We start from the raw sequence: 27,802 nt of genomic DNA, 5'->3' as shown, positions 1-27,802 counted from the left end.
GTCCTTAACATCTTCAGCCATGCCCAGATAAAAATCTATTGGATACCCATCTCAGTGTCCTTTCATACCCTGGGTGACCGGCTGCTTCATTATCATGAAAGCACTCCAGTACGGTAAGCTTGCTGGCAAGACAATTCTGTTATATTCATACACCAGCAAGTTGGTAGCTGGATCAATAGATAATTGTTCCTGAATTGCATTGAACATCTCCAGGCTTGGTTTCCTTCAGCAGAGCTGCTGGCACACCAAACATAAATCAGAGTCTTGGACTATTCTGGCTAAATGTCATCATAAGACCAGACTGAGTCTATTCTCACCGCCCTCAGCTGGCTTAGAGCATTTGCTTTCCAGGTTTATAGTGAACTGTGAATGTGTATTCACAGTTTGTGAATCCATTTCCACAGGCCACTTTCTGGCTGTACCTCATAGGGAGCCACTTCAGGACACTGTGGTTGGTCTGTCTACAAGGTGAATTCTGAATTTCATAAAGATGGATGATAGGACTTCACAATAACCAGTATTCCAGTCCTGTAGCTGAATACTTGTTTTCCCTCTCATTTAATTTGTGACTACCAAGCTTATCCAATTTGTTCAAGTGCAAAATGCAAATCCAACAACAATCTTTGAGACATCACAGTATACCAGGAATGGTTGGGATGGGTCCAGGAATATAAGCACAGCAAGGTTTAGGAGTCCTTCCTTCAGTGACCCAAGAGGGGTTGGCAGTGGTGGGGGGGAGGGATTGGGGAGGGTTGGGTATTCCTCTATACAGACAGTGTTGCTCTTAGTCAGCTAGTATAACAGCACTCACCATGCTATGAAATTTGGTAAAAATCTCCTCTAGAATCTTCAGAGACCTACGAACAGCTGGGCCTCCTCTAGGTTCGTAGGAGCCTTCCAGTCCTTTATAACAGTCCGTGTCTGGGGTTAATGCACCAACCCATCATCACTGACTACATCTCTCAGGAAGGTGATGCAATTATTTGCAAACCGACTTTTGTTTCCTGCAAGTTTAAACCCTGACTCCTCAAAAAGCTTTACAATCCTTTCCATTCCTACCAAATACTTCTCTCATGGTTTATGAAAACACATGAAGTCATCTACATAGATGAGGATTTATCTAGTTCTCAAAACTTTGGTTAGATTATTTACTACCCTCTAAAACATCCCTGGTGCAGTCATGAGTCCAAAAGGCATTATGCAGAATTGAACTGTTCATAAACTGTCACAAAGGCAGTTTTTTCTTGATCTTCAGTTGCCAATGTAATCTGATGGTATCCAGATACCAGATCAAAACAACTATAATATTTTGCTAATTACATTTTCTCCAGTGTCTCTGCTATATGGGAAAGTGGCTGATAGCTATCTTGACCTGTCTGTGAATTATGTCTACTCTAGTCAACATACATCCTTAAGTCCCTTGGAATTTTTCACAGTTACAATTGGAGATGCCCAAGGTGATGGCGATTTCTCAGTCAGACCATCCTCCTGAATGTTATTTAGCTTCTCTTTCACTCCTACTGGAAATACCAGGGGAATCTAATGTGGGGGCTGTCTCACAGGAACACTCCCGGGCTTAAGCACATTTGGATATTGCACGGAAACATATCTCCCAAGGTCTTCCTTATTTCTGGGGGACACAGTGGCACATTGTAAGAGCAGCTGTTATAATCAATTTCTTTCGTTGCCTTTTTGCAGATGCTTCTGTTAGGTCAATTCCTAGCTTTTTTACTGGCTCTGCTGCTTCATAGCTCTTGACTTTTGCCCCATGAGAGGCTTTGAGACACCAGCTGCATTGGACATTGTCCCTCTGGTCTGATTTTTCCACTAGCTGCTGCATCTCCTGGTCAGTCACATAAATTACTGTTACCCAAAATTCCCCCTGTGGTTCCATTTGAAATAGAATGTTGATAAAAAGTAATCTAGGCTGGATACTCATAGCATCAAACACTCCTACAGGTTCAATGCAGAAGTCTTCTATCCTGGGGTATTATTGAACATTGACCTGGTTTCACCACAACTTTATTTGAAGACACCACAGGAGCAATTCATCTCTGTCATGCTGCAGACCTCCAAGGCCCCAAGAGTTGCTCCCTATGGTCCATACTTACCACATCCAATAGGGATATCTGTATATTATTCAGGAAAAAGTTTGTTCTATTAACGCTCCATGAATTCTTGTGATGCCTTTGGATGAAATCCTCTCCCAATACATCAGCACTAGAAATACTGGTCACCACAACAAAAGTCCATTTAATATGCAGAGACCCCAAGTTCAGTAGGAACTAAATTTCACCTGTCATCTGCAGTGGCTGGTGATTAATAGTTACTAATTTAACTCCTGCAGTATAAATATTGTTCTATTTCAGCACTGGATGTTCTCCGTGGATCAGATTTATTTTTTATCCTGGAGTCCAACAGCTTTGTGGTTTTCCAGCCGTCAATGTCTCCTGTCACATAGTAACGGGTATCTGGGCAGCTCTTAACATGAGCTATTGTATAAATTGCTGATGGTGGCCTTACTGTATCAGCAATTTCTAGTTTCTCTGATGAGGCTTCCCTCTGGTTCAGCAATTCTACACTGCCTGCAAATATCATCTGGTCTGCAACCCACTCAGGAAACAGTCTTGACAAGGGATATCTGTGAATAGCTTGCACCTGGGCCTCCTCCAATTTTTTAGCCACTTCCCTAGCAATCATTTTTTTGAATTGCTGCATCTGGTATAAATGAGTCACTGGGGGCTGGGAATTAACAGATGATTCCTTTAAGGAAACCCCAATTTCTACTTTCACATTTGTAACTCTGCATGTAATCTGGTTCATAGGTTTTTCTAGTGTGTTATCATCCTTCACCAGCAGTTTCTGAAGTTTTCCTGTTAAACCATTTATAAACTGACTTTTCGCATTGAATTCTGTCATAGTTTGCCCCTAGGTATAAGGCCCACTCTACATTGCCAATTCCAGATTTGGTGCAGCAGGTTCTTCTTGACTCACACCATCAAACAGCCAGTATCGTGCTAAGCACCATGCTGCTTTCTCATGAGGCTACTTATTTACAAAGAGCAACGGCTCAAAGTCTGTCAAATACTCACAGATTCCAGTCTCACCTGCATAAACAGTAAACTTCTACTCAGGCAAAAGTGCCTTTGCCATCTTGGATCCATAGCCACCAGTTGTAATAGTTGCTTTTAGAAATCATGGGGATGTAGTGAGACACTGCAGCAAGTACCAACTCAAGCTCACATAAGCAATACTTAACTTCTTCCTAACACCCTCACAAACTAACACAACAACATCATCTCAAAACAAGACAACAACTTAACACTACAATAAAGATACAGGAACATCTATTGGTGGAGACACTGTCTGCACTGATCATTACAATATTTTATACAGCCCTCTGGTAATCCAAGTTGGAGCCACCGGAATTTTGCTTAGGAATGGTGAGCAGGAGTTGGTCTAATGGTTCCACCTTGCAAGGTGTAAACAAGTAAGCACACATATTGATGACATGAATATTTAGCTCAATCTCTTTGGTTTTATTACTCTGATGCCTTGTATCATTAATTCAGAAGATGTTGAGAACCTACAGAAAGAAAGTACCACTACAGCCTACTGTCTAGATGTAAGTGCAGATGTTTCAGGCAGTTTTATAAATAACACATCAATGTATGTTTTTGTAGGAAAACACGCTTGAAAAACAGTAAGGAGTTTCCAGCCCGTTTTCACCCACAGAGACTCTGTCATGTTTTCTTTATCGCACTGCTGCTAACCTCCCAGGTATTTCTGAGTCTCTTTGTTCTGAAATTGCATCAGAAGTTGGAGACAGTAAAACAGAAGCAAGTTACAACACAGAAAGATGGTAAGAAAGGAAAATCATGCTATATTTTGGATTCACTTCAAATGACGGTTGTATAATTTTCTACTCAGAGGTTGAAGGGGGCTTCAAAGCAGTCTCCCATTGATTTCTTCGGGCATTATATCAAGCCCTATGTAAACTTCAAACCCTACTGCTGTGTTATGAGGCAGGGGGCTCTTTTACTTTTACACTCTGGACCAGTCTGATACAATTTTCACTCATCCTTTAATCTGGGCTGTTCTTTCTCCCCATTAAAACATGCACTACTTTCCTCTCCCCATGGGTGATCTATAGCCAAGGCCTGTGTGCTCAAGAGCAGAGAACCTTCTCCAAGGTTGCAGGGCGGTTCTGTACCAGTCCCACAGAAGCTGTGCCACAGAGCAATGCAGTATGTATAAACCACCCAACAGGATAAGACATCTCTGCATAATATCATCCCCTAAGGGTGCCACAACCTGACTCTGGATTTACAACCTGATTCCTACCAGGCACAGCCACGTGCTGCCAGCTAAACTGTAAGATATTCAATGAATGGCTTCCAGATGATAAGTTTAGCACAGTGTCCACTCCCATGGACCTAGTACTTCTCTCCCAGCTTCAGACACAAGCACTCTAGCGTAAGACACAGCTAATATGTGGGACATACATTTAGTGGATTCTGGAAGGAGCCCTCTGTATAGGGGATTCTGATGACTTAATTGGTAAAGTCCTCTGTAGTGTCTGGTCACTAGGTGGTAGAAACAAACCCGGCCTATGGTTAAACTTTTAACAGTTGAATTGAGACCACAGAAAGGACATGGTAAAAAACAGAAAGCAGCATTCTGCAGCATTTATCATTCTGAATATTATTTTAAGATACAGGATAGAAGGTAGCAAGTGTTTATGTGTGTGTGTTTGGTATTTTAGTATTTTTGGGTATCTTTTGTTTGGTATTTGAAGTTCCTAGCTACTGCACATTACATACACATGGCTCTGTGCAGACAGGGCAGACAAGTACAAGAGTATCACACAGTCTTGTTTATAACATTTGAAGAAGTCAAATGCTGAGATAGAAGCTTGCATGCTAAATCAGGTAGTCAATTCTTAATACAAAAAAGGTCAACTTATTACCATCAAATTCTGGGGTGCTAACGCTATTCTATAGCAGTTTAGCACCTCTTGTCAATGTGATATTTATCCAAGAATTTTGTCTTCAAGACTAGAGATGTTATATTTCTCCCTTACATTTTTATCAGTGAGTGTATTTCCCCCTATTTGAATACACCTTGCTTTTCATTGGAGAAAAAAACACTCCTCTATAAAATATTTAGCAATGCTTAAGAAAATAAATTAAACCCTTAGGGTAATTTTTTGATAAATTTTATTGCTTGTACACACATGTCATAATCAAAGCACAATACAAACTTCAACTATAAAGCCTCGCAGCACCCCTGTGTCATAAGTAAGAGTCATGTTATCCACATTTTTCAGATAGGAAAGCTGAGATATCGCGTGACATATTTTTGAAACTGGAGGTAGGAGGCCCATGTGCAAAGAAAATATGTGAGAAAGTTACAGTATCTGTAAAAAGAAAAGGAGTACTAGTGGCACCTTAGAGACTAACCAATTTATTTGAGCATAAGCTTTCGTGAGCTACAGCTCACTTCATCGGGTGCATTCCAAACGCATCCGATGAAGTGAGCTGTAGCTCACGAAAGCTTATGCTCAAATAAATTGGTTAGTCTCTAAGGTGCCACTAGTACTCCTTTTCTTTTTGCGAATACAGACTAACACGGCTGCTACTCTGAAACTTTACAGTATCTGTGAGAGCATTTATCACACTTAGAAATCAGAAAAACGCACACACACAAACAATTTAGGCATCTAACTAAACATTTATATGGCCAATTGCAGTAAGTGCATTTCTGCATGCATAATGTGAGCCACTGCATTTTTAGAAGTTGGGAGAAAGAAATTAAATATCTTGCCCAAAGCCAAACAATGTGTCAGTGGTGAAGCTGGGAGCTCCTAGCCATACAATGTTCTGTTATTGGATCACATTGCTTCTCAGGGGTACATTCTATAAATAATGCATCCTTTTACTATAAAAGTCATATAGTTCAGAAATACCTTATTGCTTTGTACACTCTGTTCTAAGCAAAAATAAATTCCATAGAATCTGCAGCTGTAATTTTCTGATGAATTAGCAGAATACCTCTCAAAGTAGTACAAACCAAATGCAATGTAAAAGGTGCTTAGGATCTGAGATACCAGCTTGTCGTTAGGTCCTGAAAATTAGTGGGATTAGGCACTTCACCCCCCTATTTTATCAGTTTCTCTGGGAGACGGGACCTATTTTTATTTTCTATTTCATTTGACGCCTCTCTTATACATTTATTATTTTAGTTGCTGGTATGAAGTAAACACAATTTTTATTAGGTTATTAATCTCAATCTATGTTACTGCTATTGGACTAAGTTTTATAGGAAATCTACAAAATGTGATGAGTTGCTCCTTGGAAGTCCAACTCTTGTAGCTGATGAGAATGTGAACACTACTTTTACTGCAAGGATAGAAACAAACAGCTGATTTAGCTGCATAATCGAAAGGGTATCTGTTAGAATGTTCAATCTATATATATATATAGTGTGTAGGCCTTAGTACTATGGGAATATTCTTTCCAATCAAGATGCAATCTATAGTACATCCAAACGTGCTAGGAGCATTAATTAGATGTTTCCGGTATTTATTATAGGCAGAGTTGGTAGAGCTTCCAATATGTAAGGATGCCCAGCACTTCCCATTTCAAAACTCTGTTTGCAGTTGCTGATAATTTTGCCAAACTGTAATTATACAGACTGAAATTCCCCATACTGGGTGTCTGTCACAGACTGAATTTTTGGGGTGTTTCAGCAAAAATGGATGAGCCAAGAATGAAATTAGAGAAATATGTGTTTTGCCTACAGTAAAAAAAAAATCTTAAAACCGAAAGGCTGGTCTCATGATTAAGGCAGTTGAATGCTATCCTGGAGAGTTGGATTCTGTCTCTGCTCAGAATTCCTATGTGATGCTGGGAAAGTCACCTAAATTAAACTTCTCACAGGTGGCCACTAACTGTGTGCTCCTCATTTTCTGGGTACCCTACCTGAGACCCTGGTCTCTGATTTGAAGAAGAGCTGAGCACTCACAGCTGCAACTGAAGCCATTGGGAACTGTACTTTGAATACATAACATGCTATATAAAGCTAAGGACTGTAAAGTCAGACCCAGCTCATCTCAGATCAGGCCCCCCAAATGAGTGGACACTTTTTACCTTAATGTCTCTGTGCCTCAGTTCCCCATCTGTAACAATACCACTACCTCACCTCAAAGTTGTCTTGTGAAAATAAAACAATTAATGCTTGTGAAGCACTCAGAAACTATCGTGATGAGTACCATAGAAAGCCAATGAGGAAATTAATAATGTGTCTTCAGAGGATGGTTGGATGGTGTACTGGGATCACACATGGAACAATGAGGAAAAAACAAAACATTGAGTAGCTTCTCTTTCAATAAGCACTGTCCATCCTGGGCATAGACTAAGGTAGGGTCCTGTGGAAAAAGTAGTATGTGATCATGTAATTAAAGACTGGACTAGAATGCACACATGCTGCTTATCTGAACTAACATTGCACAGGCAACCTTAAATCTGGCATTTCTTAACTTCTGAGTATTGGACTTTACAACCTGGACATTCTTTTAGCATAGATGTTTATGTATAATTTATATACCACTACATTCAGTTCCGTGCACATTAATTATTAGCACATACTTAGCTCCAAAAGTATGCTTCATTTTTACAGAAAGACTTCTGTTTTCCAAGATTCGAGTCCAGCTGTATTTTCAGCACCTTCTCTTGTTATAAATGGCCTATAATTTTGTGGTCTCATCCCAGCCCTTAATCCACATTTCCAAACCACTACACATGTTGGCATAATTCTGCAAAATTAGCAGGACTCTCTCTCAAGGAAAGGCCAGGAATGGACAGAATAGGCAGTGCAGGCCAGGACTAAGGTGATTTATCAGAGCTGTGCTAGGAAACTTCAGATCCTCCACTTTGCTTATCTCCAGCGCTGATTGTGTTCTCTCACTTACACCATGCTAAATGAATTCACAAATTTAAAATAATAACAGCTGCAGACTTTTAGTTTGCCCCTGTAAATAACATTGATAAATGTGAAGTGTATATTATGAGGTGTCTGACACACTTCCAATTACACCAGAAAGTGCTAAATAGTTATGGATTCTTTGGCACCTTCAAATTCATTTAGAAGAGACTGATAATTTGTAAGCAAATACAAAATAACTAACTAGCACGTTCTGGATGAAGAACCAAAGATCTTAATAAATCAAGTTCCTCTAGGACAGTGACACTTAAGGCAATGTATGCTGAATAATAAGAACCACCAAAAAAACCTCAGATGGTAAAAACTGTCAGTGCCAATGGCAAAGCCAAGGGTTCTCAACTTAATGTCCCAACACCGTGAACATCAGCAAAACATCTATGATATCTCCTAAGCCACAAAACACCTCATTAATATTATTATAGCACTCCCCAGTGAAGTTTGTAGCCTCCATTGAACTAGGAATATGTCTGCCAGGTCAGCTGGCCACATGGTCTGTTCTAGGCTCTATTCCAGCTCATTAATCTGTTTCTGCTCCCTCTGCTATGAGGGTCTACTCTGATTTCATCCTTGTCTTCTCTTTCCTTGGTCTTAAACTAAGATCATTCCACCTCAAAAGCCCACCAAGCATGATGGTGGACTCTGTATTCAGGGTAATTCTGAGCACCTGGTCAAACTTCTCATAGTAGGGACAGGTAGATGGGGAGTTGCAAGGTTTGCTGTTCACATCCTTTGCCTTTTGGTAGGTATCCTTGAGATTTTTAATTCTCCCCTGACACTAGATAGCCATTTGCACAGTCACCAGCCTCTTGAAGATGCTCTTGTACAAATGCTGGTTTCAGGTACATCTCCTAAAATCATGCTCTTTGCTGTACTCACAGGAGACAGCAACCCGTACCCTAGTGCGACCCTCTGGCCAGCTAGAGCACGCTACATGGAGGACCTCCTGGACAGCAACTTCTCATGCTATTCAGATGAACTAAGCTGAGCAAAAATGGAGCAGGCTGCATGAAATGAGGGGTTTAAAATGCCGACCAAGTGTATATAACCAGCAGATGGCTTCTGGCACAAAGGAGAAGAATGGGAATTGAGTAGGTAGAATGGCTGGGAAATACAGCCTCAGAAATTATATGATGGCTTTGGAGGACTGTCAAAATCTGAGCACCATATCCCAGGTTTTAGCTGCATCCTTCTAACAGAAAAACCTGGGCTCTAACCTATACCCTCAGCCATGCAAGCAAGCTGAGGTGCAAAGCACATATAAACCCAGATTTACAGGGTCTGTGTGTGGCTGATAGGTGAGTTTGGGCTAACACACAGGCAAAAGCCTGGGTTAACTCAGACATACCCAAAGTAAGAGACAGTTCCTGCCCTGAAGAGTTTTCAGTCTAAATATCCCCTCTCCTACAGTGCAGCAGTTCCTGCTTTTGCTGCTTCTGCAGCTACTCCTGCTGGCTGGAGCCTCTGACTTGTTCAATTTATAATACCCTTAATATAAAGCATGACCAAAAGGGTAAGAACTATGCTGTGGTCCTGTGCCTGCACTGAACACACCCCTTGAAGTCAGTGGGTATGTGTACACTCCAGCTAAGAGCAAGCCTCCCACCTTGAGTAGACAGACTTGTGCTAACAGGGCCAGAGCTAGCATGCTAAAAATAATAGTGTGGACATTGTGGCTCGGGCTACAGCTCAGGCTCTCAAACCCACATGACTCCCTAGGCTTGAGGCTCTGTAGAGGTGCTAAGGGTGCACCCATGTGCTTCTCATTAAAGGATTGAGACCTTAGAAGTAAGGTCAATTTTCCGGGAGAAATGCAACAGCTAACTTTTAGCAGGGATAAAACTCTCCTGTCCTTTAAATTTTCATGCCCTTTAAAATTCTCCCCAACTTTGAAAGCCATAAAATCTGGAACTTATTTAATGATGAGGTCTGGATGATAGGATACTAAATTAGTGAATTGCAAGATTGTTAATGAATCCTAACACACATCCTGAGGACCACAAATGTATCTAAGTGCTCATTATTAACAAATAAAACAAGAAAATCTTGCTGTGTAATTGTTGCAATGGCATTTTCAGCTATTATTGTGGACCCGCTCTTTTGAAAAAGAAACATAACTCTTGAGAGTTTATGGGAATATTTTTTTCTGGATTTATTTGCATGGGAAGTTCCACATTACTGTGTTAAAAAATGAAATGTTGATTATTTTTTACACTGATGTTATACTTGAAAATTCCTAATGTTCTTAGGTAGTCCAATTCAAAAGTGATCCTTGAGTTTGATACTGGATTTCTACAAGATTGTGCATGTGGAAAAAAACATATGGGTTTACTTGAGTAATGGGGATGGCAAACCATAATAAAAAGGGCCATAATTCATTTGTATAATCATAATCTTATAGGACTCCTATAATTCTGTAGTCTGCCACTTGAACAGGCACAAAGGTAATAGGCAGCAGAGTCCAATGTATAAAGACATGAGACTGGCAGTCAAGAGACATGGGGTCTAATTCTTATCTCTGCAACTGCCTCACCATGTGACCTTGTGTATCTCTCTGTACCTTAATTTTCCTATCTGTAAAATTAATATGATGAAACTTGCTCTCCTTTGTAAAGTGCTTTGAGATCTCCGGTGAAAGATTTGCATAAGAGGTAATTATAATAATAAAAATATAAAGTTTCTATGCATAAACAACTGATGTGGAAGTGCCATATATACACACCGTAATACATCCAAGGGATATGAAGAGCAAAACATCCACTCTTCTTGGATATTAATCTTTTCTCAAAGTCTGACCACGTGGCATATTTTATGTGGGTTGGTGAGAAATACAATAGCTCTGTCTCAAAAGAAGTACTATTCACACACACACACACAAAAGAGATTCTTATGTAAATGGCCATGGTTTATATTTGGTTGATTAATATAAAAACATCTTCAATAATAGATTCTGAAAAAAGACAGTATCTGGGATTCTGTTTGATGTGTCATGTCTTGGCCCTTTATAGATAGTAAGGATGTAAGAATTTTAATACCTTTGCCGTTTGAGTGCTGTAAGTTTAGTTGTACTTTTCATTCTGTACAGTGCCATCTTGTGGCTGAATAAATTTATCTTGTATTTCAGAAGAAGTGCAGTGATCATTAAGACCAACATTTTTAAATGTGGGTGCCTAAAGTCATGCACTTAACTTCATATTTAAGCACCTAAATCAACTTGGTTTTCCAAGATACTTCCAATGAAGTCAATGAGAATTATAAGCTCTCCGGACACTTGAAAATGGGACATATTTATTTAAGTGCTCACCTTTAGGTACCTACGCTTGAAAATGTTGGCTTACGGGGCATGCTAGGAGCATTAACCATGTAGCATGAAGATGCAGTGTGTGACTGGGAGACGTAATGAAGAGTTTGATCATGCAATCTTTCTCTCTTTCCTGTTTGTGCAGCATCTGTGCCTGCACATTCCCTGAAATTATCAGCACACAATATCATCAAAAATACGGTTTTCCAGGCTGAAGGCCTGGCTCTGTGGTGTGCTAACTACACCATGTGCTGCCCAACAGTTGACTCCAAGTGAAGAGAAATATCAGGATCAGGATACTTGTTGATGATTGTCCAGGAAGAAGCTGGTGGCGCCCCATCCCACCCCCCATCAGCTCCTATAGAGTTGAGTGGCTGTTCGGTGAGCAAAGGAGTCAGTATCATAAAGAAAAAAATGGTGGTGCAGCATTAAGGCATAGATAAAAAGTTAGGCTTAACCTGTTCTAATATGCCAACTCATAATAGAGCCCCATAGGCATAAACCTAGATCCCCTGCCTGTACCGAATGTGCTGTAATTGCCGAGGACTGTCAGGAGATCATTTTAATTGATAATCAGATTGTGCAAGGTCACTCTGGGGGTTCTCTTGGGAACTATCCAAAAACCTTTCAGGAAGTCGCTGTGCTAAGAATCTACCTGCATTCAGATCACTGTCAGGGACAGAACGCTCATCAATTTATTCCTGGTAACATCAGACTAGGCCAAGTTACTTGGTAATATCATATAATATCTTAAATTCACTAGGCCTGACCCTGAGCTTATTAACTCAAGTCTGATATAACGGCATTGACTTCTTTAGAGCTACTTTTGATTTACGCTGACAACTGGCTCATAGTATCATTTTGGTGTAAAATTCCAACCACTTGCATGCCAACAAATAAATAATGAACTCTGTATTCCTATTAAATGGTTTTAAAACAAGAAAAACTGCCTTGGGCTAATACAAATGGAGCCAGATCACCCATTGTCTTGTACCGCATGAGCCTAATGTGTGTGAAACCTACTAAATCAGAGTGACAACAATTGATACCTACTTTGCATTGAGCGTAAATAACTGTCCAGGTACAGAGCAACAGAAAATCTGAACCCTGGAGTTCACAATCACCCCTTTTTTCTCTGAATACTCAGAATTAAATTTTTTTGATAGATAGCTTCCCTTATGTTATAAGCTTCACTTATGTCATAAAGAGAGTTAGGTTGTATTGACTAGAAGACTTGTCAACTGACAGGGAGAGATCCAGCTTTCACTTTTTATATACTAATATGCCCTACTAGTTAGAGGGTTTTCATATTGAGAGGCTGCCCACCAGCTCATGGCTCATAGAGAGATCTGATGAACCTTCCACCCAATGCAGTTTTCTCTATGTACCCATATGTGTCAGGACTTGTCAAACACGATAGCCCTAATCCTGCTCTTACTGATAGCAGTATAAGTCCAATAGACCCGATTCTACCCCCTCAACATACAAGTAACTGCTATTGACACCAGGCTCATTGACTTGAATGGAGTTACTTCTAATTTACATTAATGCAAGAGCATAATCAAGCCTATTATGTTTCTTCTACAATGATTAGTTAAAAGAAAAACAGAGGACAGAATTCCTATGCTCTTTTCCATCTTGAACTCCATCTGATCACCGTACAGGGCCAACCACCCTGTGGGAGCCTGACCCAGGGAGCAGCAACTGAATACTTAAACTGGTCAAATGCAAATTCTGAACAATCTACATGAAGTTGTTATGAGTTTTCAGAAAACCTGTAAACGTTGTGGGACACCTTCCCCACCCCGCCCTTTGCCTGCAATATGTGTAGTTTATAGGTTCACCCACTGGAAACATATTCATTCTGCTTTCTTCAGCTACAGCATAATTTTAGTCTGCCAGTGAAGTTAGCCATTTGGAAATACGTTAGTGTGGGGTGAAGTGTGGCAGGGGTTGTATAATTCTTCTGCATCATCACAAGACTCAAAATAGTACCAGCTTTCAGATGTAGTCGCAGTGAACAGGTCCAGCAGTCCTTCTCTACTAAAGCCTGCTTCCCGAGATTCTCATTGTTCACTGACTATGACCAAGCAGAAATTCAAGATGGACTCTTAGAACAAAGTCAGCTTTGTGGCTCTTGTCAACAGAGCTTTATTACTGTTTTGATCCTGATGACCCTAGAAAAAAGGAGAGATCCAAGTAAATCGCATAATGAATGTAATTTAGGAAGCAGTCTGCAAAATTGCCATGAGCAAGGGACAGTGCTATTATTTCTTCTTTCCTTTTTTTGCCTTTCTGAATTATTAGTTTCACATCCCTTGCAACTCTCTGCATTAATTCCCATCAATGCAACCGCCACCTACAGAGCGGATAAAAGGGTATGAGGAAAATCCACCATTACCTCTGTTCCTGCTGTGGTTCACAGAGGCTATGAGTTCATACATTTGTCTTTCAAACTTCATAAAATCTTCCTGTGCACTTCATGGGAGCAAATTAGCAGAGGCTGAGCATGTATTTAATACTCTTTTAAAAGAAAAAGAAAAGCTTCACTGAAATGAGATGACTTCATTGAAAAGGGGGAGAATTTTTCCTTTAATTTGGAAAGAATAATGAGCTTTTGTGAGATAATTGGGTTTGTTCCAGTTTCTTATCTTATTGTACCCATTCTCCTTTATACTTTTGCCAGGTGATTTTGTCCGACCAAATCTTGTTGCCCTTACTACTTAAATAAGCAAAATTCCCCTTGAAGTCAGAGGTGGTTTATCTTGAAGAGCCACAGAATAAACACTTGAGAGTTTGGTCCTCTTTACAAAGTAACTTTTTTCAAAATGCAAATTTGTATGTTTTTTCTCCATTTTCCAAACTAGGCTTCTGGTTCAGGAAAGTAGTTTTGTACCTGCTTAACTTAAAGCAAGTGGTTGCTTTATGTCAATAGGAACACACATGTGCTTAATATTATGCACATGTTTAACTTCCTTTGTGAATTTGGGCCGAATATGAAATATCAAGAATTTTTTTTGCAACTAAGAACTGTACTCTCCATATGTATTTTCTGTGTTATATATTCCTCCCATCCCCAGCATGTATCAGTGCAGCATGGAATTGAAATATCTGACAGGTTAAATTCACATTAAAGAAAGTGTTGTCTATCCTTTCCTTACGGTGCCATCAGAACACTACACAATTTCTGGCACACAAGTGTTAAAAACAAAGGACAAACAGCTGTACAGCCTTCCTCTTAATAGAAGAGAATGTGTTAGAGCTTTAGCAGTACATATGTTTTACACAGTAGGTGGTATCCTGGGGACAATGTTAAGGAGGTTTATAACACACACACACACACACACACACACACACTGAATGACCCAAGACACAGCATTTGGATGTGGATCCAAATTTTATCCATGCTGTCAGTGTTCAGTGGTTTGGGATCTGATCCATACTTATCACACCTGATAGATTTAAATCTAAGTACTCTCCTTAAAGAGAGATTTTTTTCCAGGGGAAGTCTCTGCCAATACTGAAATGAACTATCTTTTGCTGCCTCTGCCTGATATTTAAAACATTGCAGATGATAAGCATGTTTACAGTTGACCCCATTAGTCATGTATTAACATACAGGGACAAATTCACCTAGACTCCAATTTGAAAAACACTTAAGCATGTACTTAACTTCAAGTATGCACTTAAATTTCAATGGGATTTAAAAGTCAATGGGTTTAAAAAATTAAAGTTAGAAATAGGCTAACTTTAGACATATGCTTAAGTACCTCACTGAATCAGGGTCTTAAATACTACAGTGATTGGTATATTAGTAATAAGTAGGTAGAAAGATAAATAGTACTTGTTTCCTGCCAGACCACTCAGATGTTGATAAACATTCCCTAAACCAGTGGAGCCCCTTCAAGCATGTGATAAGGGAACATGCAGTATTCTCTCTCATACTTATGTGCTGCTTTTAGGGTCTGTCCACGTTTGTCTTTTCTCCCCCTCTCTTTCTTTCTCTCTTTGTTAGCCCACAGGAGTACATAGAAACTATGCTAGCACTGAGGAATGCTGAAATCTGACTGGAAGAAAAGTTATCCCATGCAGCATTTGTGCTGTTGTTCCTTGGTGAAGTGAGGGTTGAATAACACTGTTCTGAGCTGGGTATAATGTTGTGCAAGGCCTACACAACTTTCTCTACATGTTTCTGTCAATGCATCTCAGTCCAATAAGTTATTTGTGTCCTATGCAGTTTTTTGTGATTTTTTGTTTTAAATCAGCCACACTCTATAGGGTCCTCTCACACCCTCAGTTCCAGTTTATCTGACTTTGACTTCTGCTGTGTCTAATTATTTCCTGTCGGGATCATTGATGATCATCATTCAATGTAATGTGTAGCAAAGGCTATTTTAAATTATTGTGGGAATTAAATTACTTTGGTCGGAAAAAGTTTCTGATGTGTTGGATGTTCTGTTTATTCAAGGAGAAATTTCCATATGAATGAAAGAAAAATAGATATAGTCTCTGTTACACATATGCACATGAAATTGTAAAAGCACCCTTCTTTGGATGTGAACACTTGGAACATATTAAGCTGTTCTCTCTGGTTTATCTCATATCGTTCTAGCTATAGATAAAGATTAAAAGGCTTAAATAATTCCACATGTTTATATCCATCTTGTATGGCTTTGAGAAAACATTTCTAGCTCATGCAGCATCCAATTTTATGAAAATTATTTGAAACATATTATTTTCCTTTCTTAAATAAAATATCCCCTCTAAACAACATTTCAGCTGAGCAGAAGGAGATGGAAACAAACAGCAGAGGAGAATCCAAACAAACAGACTTGAGCCAGAAGGTAAAGATGAATTCATGGTTTTCGATTCTAGATTTCTACTGGGGAATAGTTGGTTGCACAGAAGACATAATAGATGGGTGGAAAGTGTGAATGTATTTAATTAATGTAAAGGGCTTGAATCACTATGCTGGTAAAAATAATCTTCAAAAAGATCTTCAGTCTCACATAAATCAGGGTAAATCAAAGTCAAATGAGTAAAGTCAATACAGCTGCCTCTGATGAATGGAGGAGAATAAGGCCTTGCTGTAGTTGCACTGGTGATTAAAACATAATTTGAAGATATTTTCAAGGGATAGTGTATAGTACTTTGCTTCTTTCATTCTTACTGTTGGTTCTACTTTTCATTGTTTCTTAGAAGCTTGCAGATTAAGGGTTTAATTATATCTATAGGCCAGGCCGATCTTGGTGCAGCATCAAGAAGCCTTAAGGGAAGCACTAGTGGGCATTCAGAGTGATAGGTATGTAAAGGCAATGCTCTCCTGCTATACCCTTCACTGGGTGCAGCCTTGAGTGGGTGTCTGTCTCTACAGGCCAGTGCACAGATGTTGGAGATCCAAGGAGCATCAGGAGCATCCTCTGGATTCATCTGAATTAAATTTACTTTCAGGGAGGGTAAACAAAAAGGGTTCTGTTTTTTCTTATTGATACACAGGGCATTGTTCATGAAATTCCTATCGTTAATGGAAGCTACTCGACCATGTAAATTCTGTGAGTCTATGGGAAAATGGACCATCACACATACACATTCCCGCTCCCAAAGAGAGTTTAACACAGAACTCTCTGAACATCAGAATAGGAGCTCTCACACACTCTGCAAAACTGTGAAAACACACCCATGATGATCTCTGTTTCCACTGAGAAGGCCTCCATGCAATCTCAGAATCTGTGACCCTGTCTACTGCTGGCACTGTGCAACAACTTGTGTGTTGATGAATCCATCTCTAAAATTGAGAAAAGCACAACTGCCTCATTGAGAGGGACATCAGAGCCGTTAGCCCGCTTTGATGTTTCATAACAGGGAAATAATGGCTGGTAAATGTTGTTGTCAATTAGGTTGATGAATTGAAACCATCACCATCCACTCCTGAAGCCAAAGACCCCAGAAGTGACATTTCTCTTGAGGACACTGTCTCTCTGAGACAAAGAGTTGATGTGTTAGAAATGGTAAGTGACTCCAGAGGTTAGCTGATGATTTCCTCTCAAAGGACAGAAGAATCCCATGCACTGCTACAGACTAGGGACCGAGTGGCTAGGCAGCAGTTCTGCAGAAAAGGACCTAGGAGTTACAGTGGATGAGCAGCTGGATATGAGTCAGTAGTGTGCCCTTGTTGCGAAGAAGGCCAATGGCATTTTGGGATGTATAAGTAGGAGCATTGCCAGCAGATCGAGGGACGTGATCATTCCCCTCTATTCAGCATTGGTGAGGCCTCATCTGGAGTACTGTGTACAGTTTAAGGCTCCACCCTACAAGATGGATGTGGAAAAATTGGAAAGAGTCCAGCGGAAGGCAACAAAAATGATTAGGGGGCTGGAGCACATGATTTTGAGGAGAGGCTGAGAGAACTGGGATTATTTAATCTGCAGAAGAGAAGAATAAGGGGGGATTTGATAGCTGCTTTCAACTACCTGAAAGGGGGTTCTAAAGAGGATGGATCTAGACTGTTCTCAGTGGTACCAGATGATAGAACAAGGAGTAATGGTCTCAAGTTGTAGTGGGGGAGGTTTAGGTTGGATATTAGGAAAAACTTTTTCACTAGGAGGGTGGTGAAGCACTGGAATGGGTTACCTAAGGAGGTGGTGGAATCTCCTTCCTTAGAGGTTTTTAAGGTCAGGCTTGACAAAGCCCTGGCTGGGATGGTTTAGTGGGGGATTTGTCATGCTTTGAGTAGGGAGTTGGACTAGATGGCCTCCTGAGGTCCCTTCCAACCCTGATATTCTATTATTCTATTACTGTAATTTTGATCCCCGGGAAATCTAGTCTTCATTTGAATTATTCCTCAAAGTGGGCTTCAGGATACAGAGGCACCAAGCAACAGGAGTTCTCTTTCTTGAAAACAGATTTAAAAATTAAGGGCCAGTTTGAGACCTAATTTCTAGCTTTATAGAAGGAGCAGGAACAGCCCTGGGAAGGAATTATAAATCAGGGAGTTACAGTTGTTTCTCTTGTTTCCCCTTGCTCCAGAGAGAAAGTTCCATACTGCAGCCATTCATTTTCTGCTTTTCTGACCAGTATCTTAGGGGAGGAGAATAGATCCAAGGCCATGGGGAGATCAGAAACCCTGTGGAGCTTTCTCTTTCCTCTGTTTTCAGAGAACTGATCCAGGCAGGCTGTGCACTAGGGCAGAGTTTGGGGCACATGTCTTCATATTCCAGCATAACTGCCTAAGGGCGAATGACAGTCTCACAGTCAGTGTTTGTTGATTGTAGTGAACTGGTGATGGAGTAGCTGAACTGACTGGAAATTATATCAAGAAATTTCCATAGTTATGAGCAATGTTGCTGATTTTTTTTTCCTTCATGTTTTTAGGGTATGAAATCCATAGAGATGATTGTTTCCCAAAAACCTGAAGAAATGAAATTAATGCTGGCTCAGCAAAACAGTGAAAATAGCTCTGAGGAAGAAATCCAGGTATTTCTTGGCATCCATACTGATTCCTTCATTAGGGGAATTGGGATTTCAACAAAGTGAATGATGTAGGTTAATCCTAAACAGGCACATAGCTCCTGCAGGATCTCTGGCTTCTCAATCGTTACACGGCCTATTATTTGCCCATCATTTATTCTCAGAGCAAGGACCTTGATTAAAAAGTGCTGGCCAATAGCTTCACATTAATGGTATTAATGAGATGTCTGGTTACATTTAGAAAAATTAAAAAATACATCATACAAAGTGCAGAGTGTAGGAAAATAAGCCTCACCTGGGAACTGATTCTTCTCTGCCTTGTACCCTAGAGTCATTTATACCTATGCTGAGTGAGCCAGGTCCTGGACCTCACTCCAGGCCTTCAATGCCATTCCAACAGGATAATGGACCATAAAACTGGCCTAAAAGGCTAACTGTGGGGTCTCCTGGCATGAGGAAAACTACACGTGGTGTAGCCTGTTCTCTTAGCCCCATACCTTATTGACAGTTCAAGCCAGAGTGCTGCTCCTTGGGAGCCATGGTTAACCAGTGTAACTTTGAGCCAGCTCAAGATGTGTAGGGGACCAAATTGGCCCCCCAAGATGGCCCTAGGATCAGATCAGGGCACTACAGATAAAGTATACAACACTTTAGTTGCCTTCTCCCTACAATTCTGAGTCAAGTGCAACTCGACCAGGCTTCAGAATTGGGGCCAGTGAGTGTAGGATGCTATTATAGCAACATCCCTGGTACATGATGTCCCGATGATGTTCCATTTGTTTGGATGTGCTTTGTTACTGCTGCCAAGGCACAAATAGGCTCTGGCAGCAGACTGGTGACCTTCTTTGGCTATTGGATTACTGCTTTGTTTATATAAAATGAAAGATGCCTTTGGGTTGCCAGCCTGTATGTGTACCTTATGTAACAAAGATCAGGTCTCTCCCCAGCTCACAGCTCTTTAGGGCTGGAGCTGGGTGAATAATTTGCAGTAAATAATTTATTTAACTTATTTAGTCCTTTTTCTGTTTGTAAATTATCTGCAAACAGACTTGGATTTTTATGAATTTCTTTGTTACTCTGAATTATTCAATGACTGGTTTAATAATTATTCCTCAAAGTGGGCTTCAGGATCCACAGACCCCAAGAAACAGGAGTGCTCTTTCTTGAAAACAGATTAACACATTCAGGGCTAGTTTGAAACCTAATTTCTAGCCTTATAAAAGGGGCAGGAGCAGCCCTGAGAAGAAATTGTGACTCAGTGAGTTACAGTTTTCTCTTGTTCCCCTTTACTCTAGAGGGAAAGTTCCTTACTGTAGCCACTAATTTACTGCTCTGACAGCCTACAGATTGTTCACAAACGTCTTTCCCTGACTTTTAGTTTGCATATTCATTATTTGTGCTGTGTGATTGGTCACTTTAGTCACATACTATTATTTCTACTTCCTAACTTAGATGACTCCTAGTTTTCTAGATGGTAGTGCAAAAGCTTCCAAGAGAAAGTTATGTGAACACATATTTGAAGGAATAGTCACAAAACTCTCTAGCTACATTTTTTTATGAACAAAACTTTGCATGTGTGAATTCTTTTGGAAAGGGAATACACAAGGTTGTTTTCTGAGCCATCAGAGCAAGTTTGACAATTTGTTTCAAATGGATGGTAACAAGTACATTATCAGCAATACATCTAAGTCTGTTCAGCACTGCATATTCATTGTTGAGTTAAAAGCTTTCTTCTTTATTGTAACCTCTAACCTTTAAGTACACAGACTAATTCAGAAAACAAGGTCATATGCTCTCCTTATCATAACATTTGAATGTGTTATATAAAATTAATGAAGTAAATAAACTTAATTATTATTAATAATAATATTAATTACAATAATACCTAGCTCTTATATATGATGTACTTATAATACTTACCTCTTATGTATGTGAATGACACCAAAAAAATGGAAGCAGTTCAAAGATGAGGGACAAGAATGATTTAGTGGTATGGAAAAACTTGCATATAAGAAGAGAATGAAAAGATGAACTGTTAACTCTATGGAGGAAGTAGGTAGGAAGGGATATGATACAAATGAATAGTATAAAGTAGTTAGGTAGGGAACTTCTATTCACTTTCTCATAATACTAGAACAAGTATAGATTCAATTAAACTGAAAGGGAGAAAATGTAAAACCAATAAAAGGAAAAGCTTTTTTGCATATGTGGAATTCATTGGCATAAGATACCATTGAAGCCAAAGGCTTAGCAGGGTTCAAGAAAGGAATGGACATGTATATGGATAACAAGAACTTATAGTATTACAAGACTCAGGATTAACCAAAAAAAAATTGCAAATGTTATAAAACCCTCTTGCTTCGGAGCATAAACCAAAGTGTAAGTAATGAAGAAGAAAATTTCCCTGTGGGTAGATTATCCTAGAAATGCTGATGGAAGGATTCCAGAATATTCTTCTAAAGCAGCTGGTACTGGCCACTCTCAGAGACAAGACAGACTAATCATGAGGGTTGATGTGGGGTCTAGTCCCAGTTTATGTAATCTCTCAGTGGGGCATGAATCCTCATTCTAAATAGAAGATAGGAGTCTAGAATTCACTATCTCCTGCCTCCCAGCACAGGGCATTTCCACTAAGCCAAAAGACAGTCTAATGAGGGAAATTCAGCAGGGAGGAGATAAGCATTTCCCTCCTTTTTCCCTCCATTTTGTCTATGTTCTGTCTGGAATCTGTGCTGTATGAAATTTTGAAGCAAGACACCAGGGGGTGTATGTGCTGTACTAAAAGCAAGCTGTGCTATGCAAACTTGAGAGAGGAAATTGTGATTGTTGACAGCTTTTGACTTGGCAAAATCTGAATAGATTTACATGAGACTCGCAAAAAGTACCTCCCTTGCCCAGGTTTATCCCCCTGCCTGATTTTGAAGTCCCACATAAAACATGGAGTCTTTAGAGTGCTTCAAGAGTTTTTAGAATGGAAAGTGCCATGCAGATTTAACACAGATATCACTGTTCCTCCTCCTGAAGTACCGTGTGGGATTCATTCTGCTCAAGATGAAATCAGTGGAAACAGGTGCAGTCCCTATACAATGAACATGATTTTTAAAGTGTGTTTTCCCTGAAATATTTACCTTTCCCATGATATTTACAATATTGCCTATACTTAGAATGGGAATTATTATGTGAAACTTAACTATATCTGGTGATAAATGCACAACTTTTAGTGCTGCCACTTTATATATTTTCCCTTGAATCTGAAATCTTAAGACCATCACAGAGAGCACCCTTCTCTGAATTCTTAATAGTTGATTATTTTACTTCCTGCAGCAGGTGGCTGTAGGGGGCAATGAAGGGTAGACACATATTGCAGGAATTTGTAATGTAAACATTTGTCACACTAGCAAACAGTGGATACTTATTTCTCTGCAAACAATTATTTGCTGAAATATCAAGCTGGCCATCCATTGCAACAAAACACCCATTTCCATTTATGTTACTTTCCCCTATTTTCACATTAACTCTTTTTTTAAGAGAAGATTATAATTTTTTCCGGACTCAAAACAATTTAGGTAGCAATTGAGAGTGTACGCCTTTTTCTGCTTGAATTATATTTATTCATCATCGTTTTAGTTAAGTCTAGTTCCATTCAAGTGTGATAGCATTCTACATCTTCTAATTTCATAGAGAGCCACACTGTTCCCAGTTATCTAAAAAACACACAAGATGTCAAAAATCTACATTTAGAAACATATGTTCCATTTTGCTATTTTCAGGAGGAAAGGCATTAAGGAATTAGTTCAGATGTTTGTCAGTGTCCTTAACTAACGCAGATGGAAGTCTTTGGCTAATGAGCACAAAATGTTAGTAGGTAGAAGAATATTTATTTTCTGTAAGCTGTCATTAGGCATTCATTGCAGGAGCACTGATAATATTGTGAGTGTTTGGTATTCATAGAGTAGTTCAGCGCACCTCTGCAGACATTAGGCATTTGCCATCTGCAGTGATTTTTGCAATTAGAATAGTATTCCTTACATATCCCCAGTTTATTATGGAAGACGAATTCAACACAGTTCCTTTATACCATCTGTGGGGCTCTTGACAAGTAAATATACTACAAAGTGAAAACAGTAGGAAGATTGTAGCCCTTGTTCTGCTGTCACCTCACTTAGCATTTTTCATTTTCTTGGCATGTTGAGTAGTGGCAGGCTCAGTGTAATAACAGGCAGGCAGTGTCATCTTCTTGTCACCATTCTTGGAACTGTCATTTCAGATATGAGGAAACTGATGTCTGATAGAAAGTACATCTGGCACTACCCAGTATGTTCTCTCCAGAACTGCCATGTGGGTTCTGTTATCTATATCAGAAGTAGTATTGTCTCCATTTTTACAGATGAATGCAGAGAGAAGGAGAATAAGTGACTTATATAAGATCACAAAAGAAGATAGTGGCAGATCTAGGAGCTGAACATAGTTTGTTTGTTTGTTGTTTGGGGTCAAATGAAACAATTAGTTCAGACTGAAACATAACTTTGAAATTTCATTTCATTTCTGATAATTTTTAACATTTTAATAAAAAAAATTAAAGGAAATTTCAAAACAAAACGTAGTTCTGAATCAGAAAGTTTAAACATTTCATTGCAGAACTATTGACGTACTGACAATTTTTTTTTTAATTTTTATTTTAGAGTTTGGGGGGTTTTGACTGAAACAATAAAGCAAAATAAACATGAATTCACAAACTGTTTTGGTGGCACATTTTTCACCAAAAAAAAGTTTCTATTGAAAATCTCTAGTCTGGAACCCAGTCTCTGACAGTGGCCAGTACTAGAAGCTTCAGAGGAAGGTTCAAGAACCTACATAATGGACATTGGCAGCCCTAGCTGAGCTTTGCTTTTGTGCATTTGGGTCTAATCCTCGTTATTCTTTTCAAGCAGATGGGTGTTTTCCCCAAGACATCTAACAAACCCATTGGTTCAATTCACATTTCCATTCACTTTAATGCTTTCCCCCACATTTTCATGGGGTCCACACTGGCAACTTGGGATACCTACAAAGTTATACTGTAATACTGAAAAGAAATAAATTGTTTCAGTTAATTTTGTTGCTTTTCAAAAGAGAAAATATCTAGTAAGTGCCATCTTACAGATATTTCTCTGAGGCCCATACTACATAGCAATGCCCCATTTAGTACATTAGTGCCAAAAGCCCCTACGGATCTCATCCATGACAATGGGAAATTATCATTGCAGTACCTGCCATATACACTTTGATAAATACAATGCTAAAATCTTATTGACTTAGGGCTTGATCCTACAAGCGCTCAGCATTCTGGCCCAGGCCAGAAAAAGGTGTAAGCTTGTGTTTAAGTGTGTGAGTGTTCCCAGTAAAGACAATGTAGCAACTCACATGTTCAAAGTTAAGCACTTGCTTAAATGTTTGTTGAAATGGGGCTCAGCACCTTTTAGGACTGAGTGTCAAAATGGTGCCATCTTCTCTACTGTCTTTAGGGTAGCATATTCAGATGCAGATACCCAAGATCTGGTGCAAATCTATTTTGCTGCCAAAGGTACAACCTGAGGCTTTAAATTTTGGGAGAGCTTTTTGCACTACGGACTGAATCAACCAGTAAGATTACATACTTATGATGGATTTAAAGGGGAACACCACAACTTCTTTCATGGTAAGAACTGGCTATAAGCCTCAGTGGCAGAGTATGGATCTGGACTGGGATCTGAGTCTAAACTTTCCCAGGATTTGTGTGTGTTTCCACCATTCCATTTGAGCCCACCTCCACTAATAACAAGCCCAAACCAAATGAACGTTGAGACATTGTATGCCAGGGAGATACTTTTCAAACATTTGTATGAGGTGATGAGTGTTAAAGGTACAGATAAACTAGCTACAACACATGAGATTTCTGTCATCTTGAAAGACCTGTCAAGACCTTCAGGTAGAGAAGTATGGATTCATCCAGCTTGGAGTTTTTCTCTACAAGGTGGCATCTATGTAAAAATGAAATCTATCTGATGACATTTTATTCTAGAAAGTGCTATCTATCCAGAGTAAATGAACAATTTCTTTGTAATCTATTTGGTTCATCTTGTAGACATGAAAGTACACCTTGTAAATGATGATATTACTGAAAACATCTTATTATGTTGGAACTTTTGCATTCCCTCTTGATTGTATCTGATGTGAATGCCAATGTGTCCCATTTCTTGAGAATTAAGATATCTGTTTGCCATTTATAGCCTGTTATTATCAGCAGTCTTCCTGATGACTTCTTCAGAAAGGAGCATGATGTAAATTACTAATGGAACTGAGAAGTGAACATGTCAGGGAATATGCTAGATTTGTTTTAATCAGGAATACAACAAAATATTTCTGAAAAGGTTTTGACCGCTGGAATTAATTTGACTAAATCCACAGAGGGTGCACTCAAACCAGTGTCACATAGGTAGATCCTCTAAATATTCCTATTTCATCTCAACAGTCTGAAAGTACATAGAGTATGAAATATTTCTCATTGGAACAGATTGTGCCCTGATGATCTTTGGGGACTGCACAAGGAGCTCTCATCTTGCACCCATTGTGGTGTACCCCAGGGCACAGTTTAGCCCCTGTCCAATTCCAGCTGGTTGGTGGCTGTGAACGTCTACAAATACCAAAGCCACAGAAGATACCAAAGTTGCATTAGTTTAATATACTTGACTGACTGCTAAGCACAGTGAATATCTAACTTTTGCAAATGCACTTTTTCTTCCCATCTTGACTGTTACACTGCCCTCCATCAACCATACCATTTATCTCTTGATTCATATCTTGTTTACTGTCTAAATCATAGATGGTGAGCTCTCGGGGGCAGGAACTATTTTTGTGTTATTTGTGTGTACAGCTGGTAGTAAAATGGGGTTCCAATACCTGTTTGGGGTGCTTAGACATTACTACAGTATAGGTAGTAATAATAATAAACAAAAATAATTGAAACATTTATAAAAGGGGGGAAAGGAGTTCTCCAGTTGTGCTATGCTTTATTAGTGACTGAGCAACACAGTGCAGTCTAAGGAATCAGCACTGTCTTGAGTATGGGGCTGTGAAGAGAATGACCACCTGAGAGGGAGCTGTAGGAATGACTATGCATGAGAAGGCAAAATTCCTCCCTCAACATCCCAGCATACAGAGGAAGTGCATATTCTCCAGCATTCCATTGAAAGGCATAGCATGCTTGTACTAGCATGTCTGTCCAGTTTGAATGGGATGGTACAGATGGGGACTGGGCCATGATACTCTGTGATTTGCATCCACAATATGCTAGGGGTTATGCGGAGACTGTGATTGTATCTGGCCCTTGAGTGGAAGGTACAAGAGGGAACGAAACTTTGGGCCATAAAGAGTGCCTGAGTTCACACAATGCCATTTTGCTGCAGACTGGTGTTGTACTGAGGCAATGCTTAGTTTAAATGGCTCATCTCCAATCATTCTATCATTTTCAGCATGAAATGAAGTGAAATTCCTATTTATTTTTCTGTTTAGAAAATGTTGTTAATTTTTAGATAATATAAAAATACAAGATTCGGCAAAAAGATACCGTGATACACAATGAACCAAGAACTGAGCCTTAAAGTACAAAACTGCCATGAGAACGTGAGAAAATGGTGTAAGCATTTCTTGTACAGCAAGAGCAGGATTATATGAAGTGAGATACTTAGCTGTTGGATTCAAATGCTGAATAACAATTTCCATCTTGTGCTTGAGAAGAGAATATCTCTGATATTTAGCAACCAAGAAGATAAAGTGGATCCAATGCTTCATAGGGCAATTGGGTAACATCTGTATTTCTCAAAGGATTTCCTAAATTAATGATAGAATTCCATATTCTTTCATTTAACCTCCTTCTTTCCTCCTCCCCCTTTTTTTGGTCACAGGAGACTTCTTATCTACTTGAGTGTGTTCGTAAATTGAATATGTCTACAGCAATGGAGTTCCAAGAAATGAAAGGCAGAATAACGCAGCTGCAAAACCACATGCTTAATTTCACAGGCCAGTTCCTCAATATGGAGGGAAGAGATGATTCTCTGATGCATTCTCTAAACTCACAGGTCTGTATTGTTTAGGAATGTATGCTTGAAGAATTTGACAAACATTTTTGCAGTATAATGTTAAACCCTTTTCCAGCTTGGAAGATATTTAAATTCCACACTGACAGTGCAAAATTTATTATTGATTTTGTAAATGTAAATTGTGGTTTACCTTGTACCCTGTCATTGTCCGGCTACATGAAAGGAGGACGGGAGACATTTGGTAAGGTTTTAATCAGGCCACAACTTTATTATTAGATGTCTGGGACTACCTGGCAGATAAAAGTCTACAGTGCAGTAACCCCATGTTCATTCAATAACTTCTCAGGACGCTTCTAGCAGCTCCTCCTCTTTTTCCATCCAGGACCCCTAGCTAATCCATTGCTGGGACCCATCCACCCCCACTCGTAGGAGGGCTAAGGTGGGCTATAAGATAGATGAGTTGATTGCCTGCCATACCAGTCATAGGAACCCCAAATCTCCCTCCCCCCGGGTTCCATTCCTTTAACCAACACCTCCTTTTTAAGTTCTTTACCAAGCCATTTATCTGGTCACTGTATCCCTTTCCTGTGGGATACCCACACTTGACATCTGCCCCACACTTACATAATGAGTTGTGACATACCGCCTAACTCCCTTTATGCCACATGTCAACAAAGCCCTCTCTAAACCCACTGTGGGGAGGGGGAATAAACCCCAACTCCACCTAGACCAATCTGGTGGTAAGGGAAAAATTCCTTCCCAGCCCCCCTAAAAGGGGTGGTGAGCGCAATGCCCACAACAGGTCTAGACTAAACCTGGTATTTCACCACCTAAAGGGGAGGGAAGGTAGATGCTACCTCAGCTTGCTCCATGCGAAAGGGGTCTTCACTGCATGGGCTATCCCTTTTAAACTCTCCCCCCAGCCATAAAGCACTGTTCTCTCCATTCAGCCACCCAGACAAATTCCCACCCACCC

At 39.7% G+C, this 27,802-nt stretch overlaps 1 protein-coding gene across 2 annotated transcripts in view; it reads left to right on the top strand.

The window, feature by feature from the left end:
- Positions 1–27,802, top strand: part of LOC311519934 (EF-hand calcium-binding domain-containing protein 14-like) — a 51,854-nt gene that overhangs the window by 10,057 nt on the left and 13,995 nt on the right. Inside the window, exons 2-6 of one of the 2 annotated variants that reach the window (XM_084627045.1) lie at positions 3,684–3,862; positions 16,082–16,146; positions 17,200–17,310; positions 18,674–18,775; positions 26,692–26,865. In XM_084627045.1, coding sequence (XP_084483171.1) covers positions 3,684–3,862; positions 16,082–16,146; positions 17,200–17,310; positions 18,674–18,775; positions 26,692–26,865 — 631 coding nt within the window. The remainder of the gene's footprint in view (positions 1–3,683; positions 3,863–16,081; positions 16,147–17,199; positions 17,311–18,673; positions 18,776–26,691; positions 26,866–27,802) is intronic. The other variant, XM_084627046.1, reaches the window with a different exon arrangement.

Source organism: Lepidochelys olivacea (genome assembly GCF_965140295.1).
Source record: "Lepidochelys olivacea isolate rLepOli2 genome assembly, chromosome: 4".
NCBI lineage: Eukaryota > Metazoa > Chordata > Testudines > Cheloniidae > Lepidochelys > Lepidochelys olivacea.
This window is presented reverse-complemented; position numbering and strand designations above follow the sequence as displayed.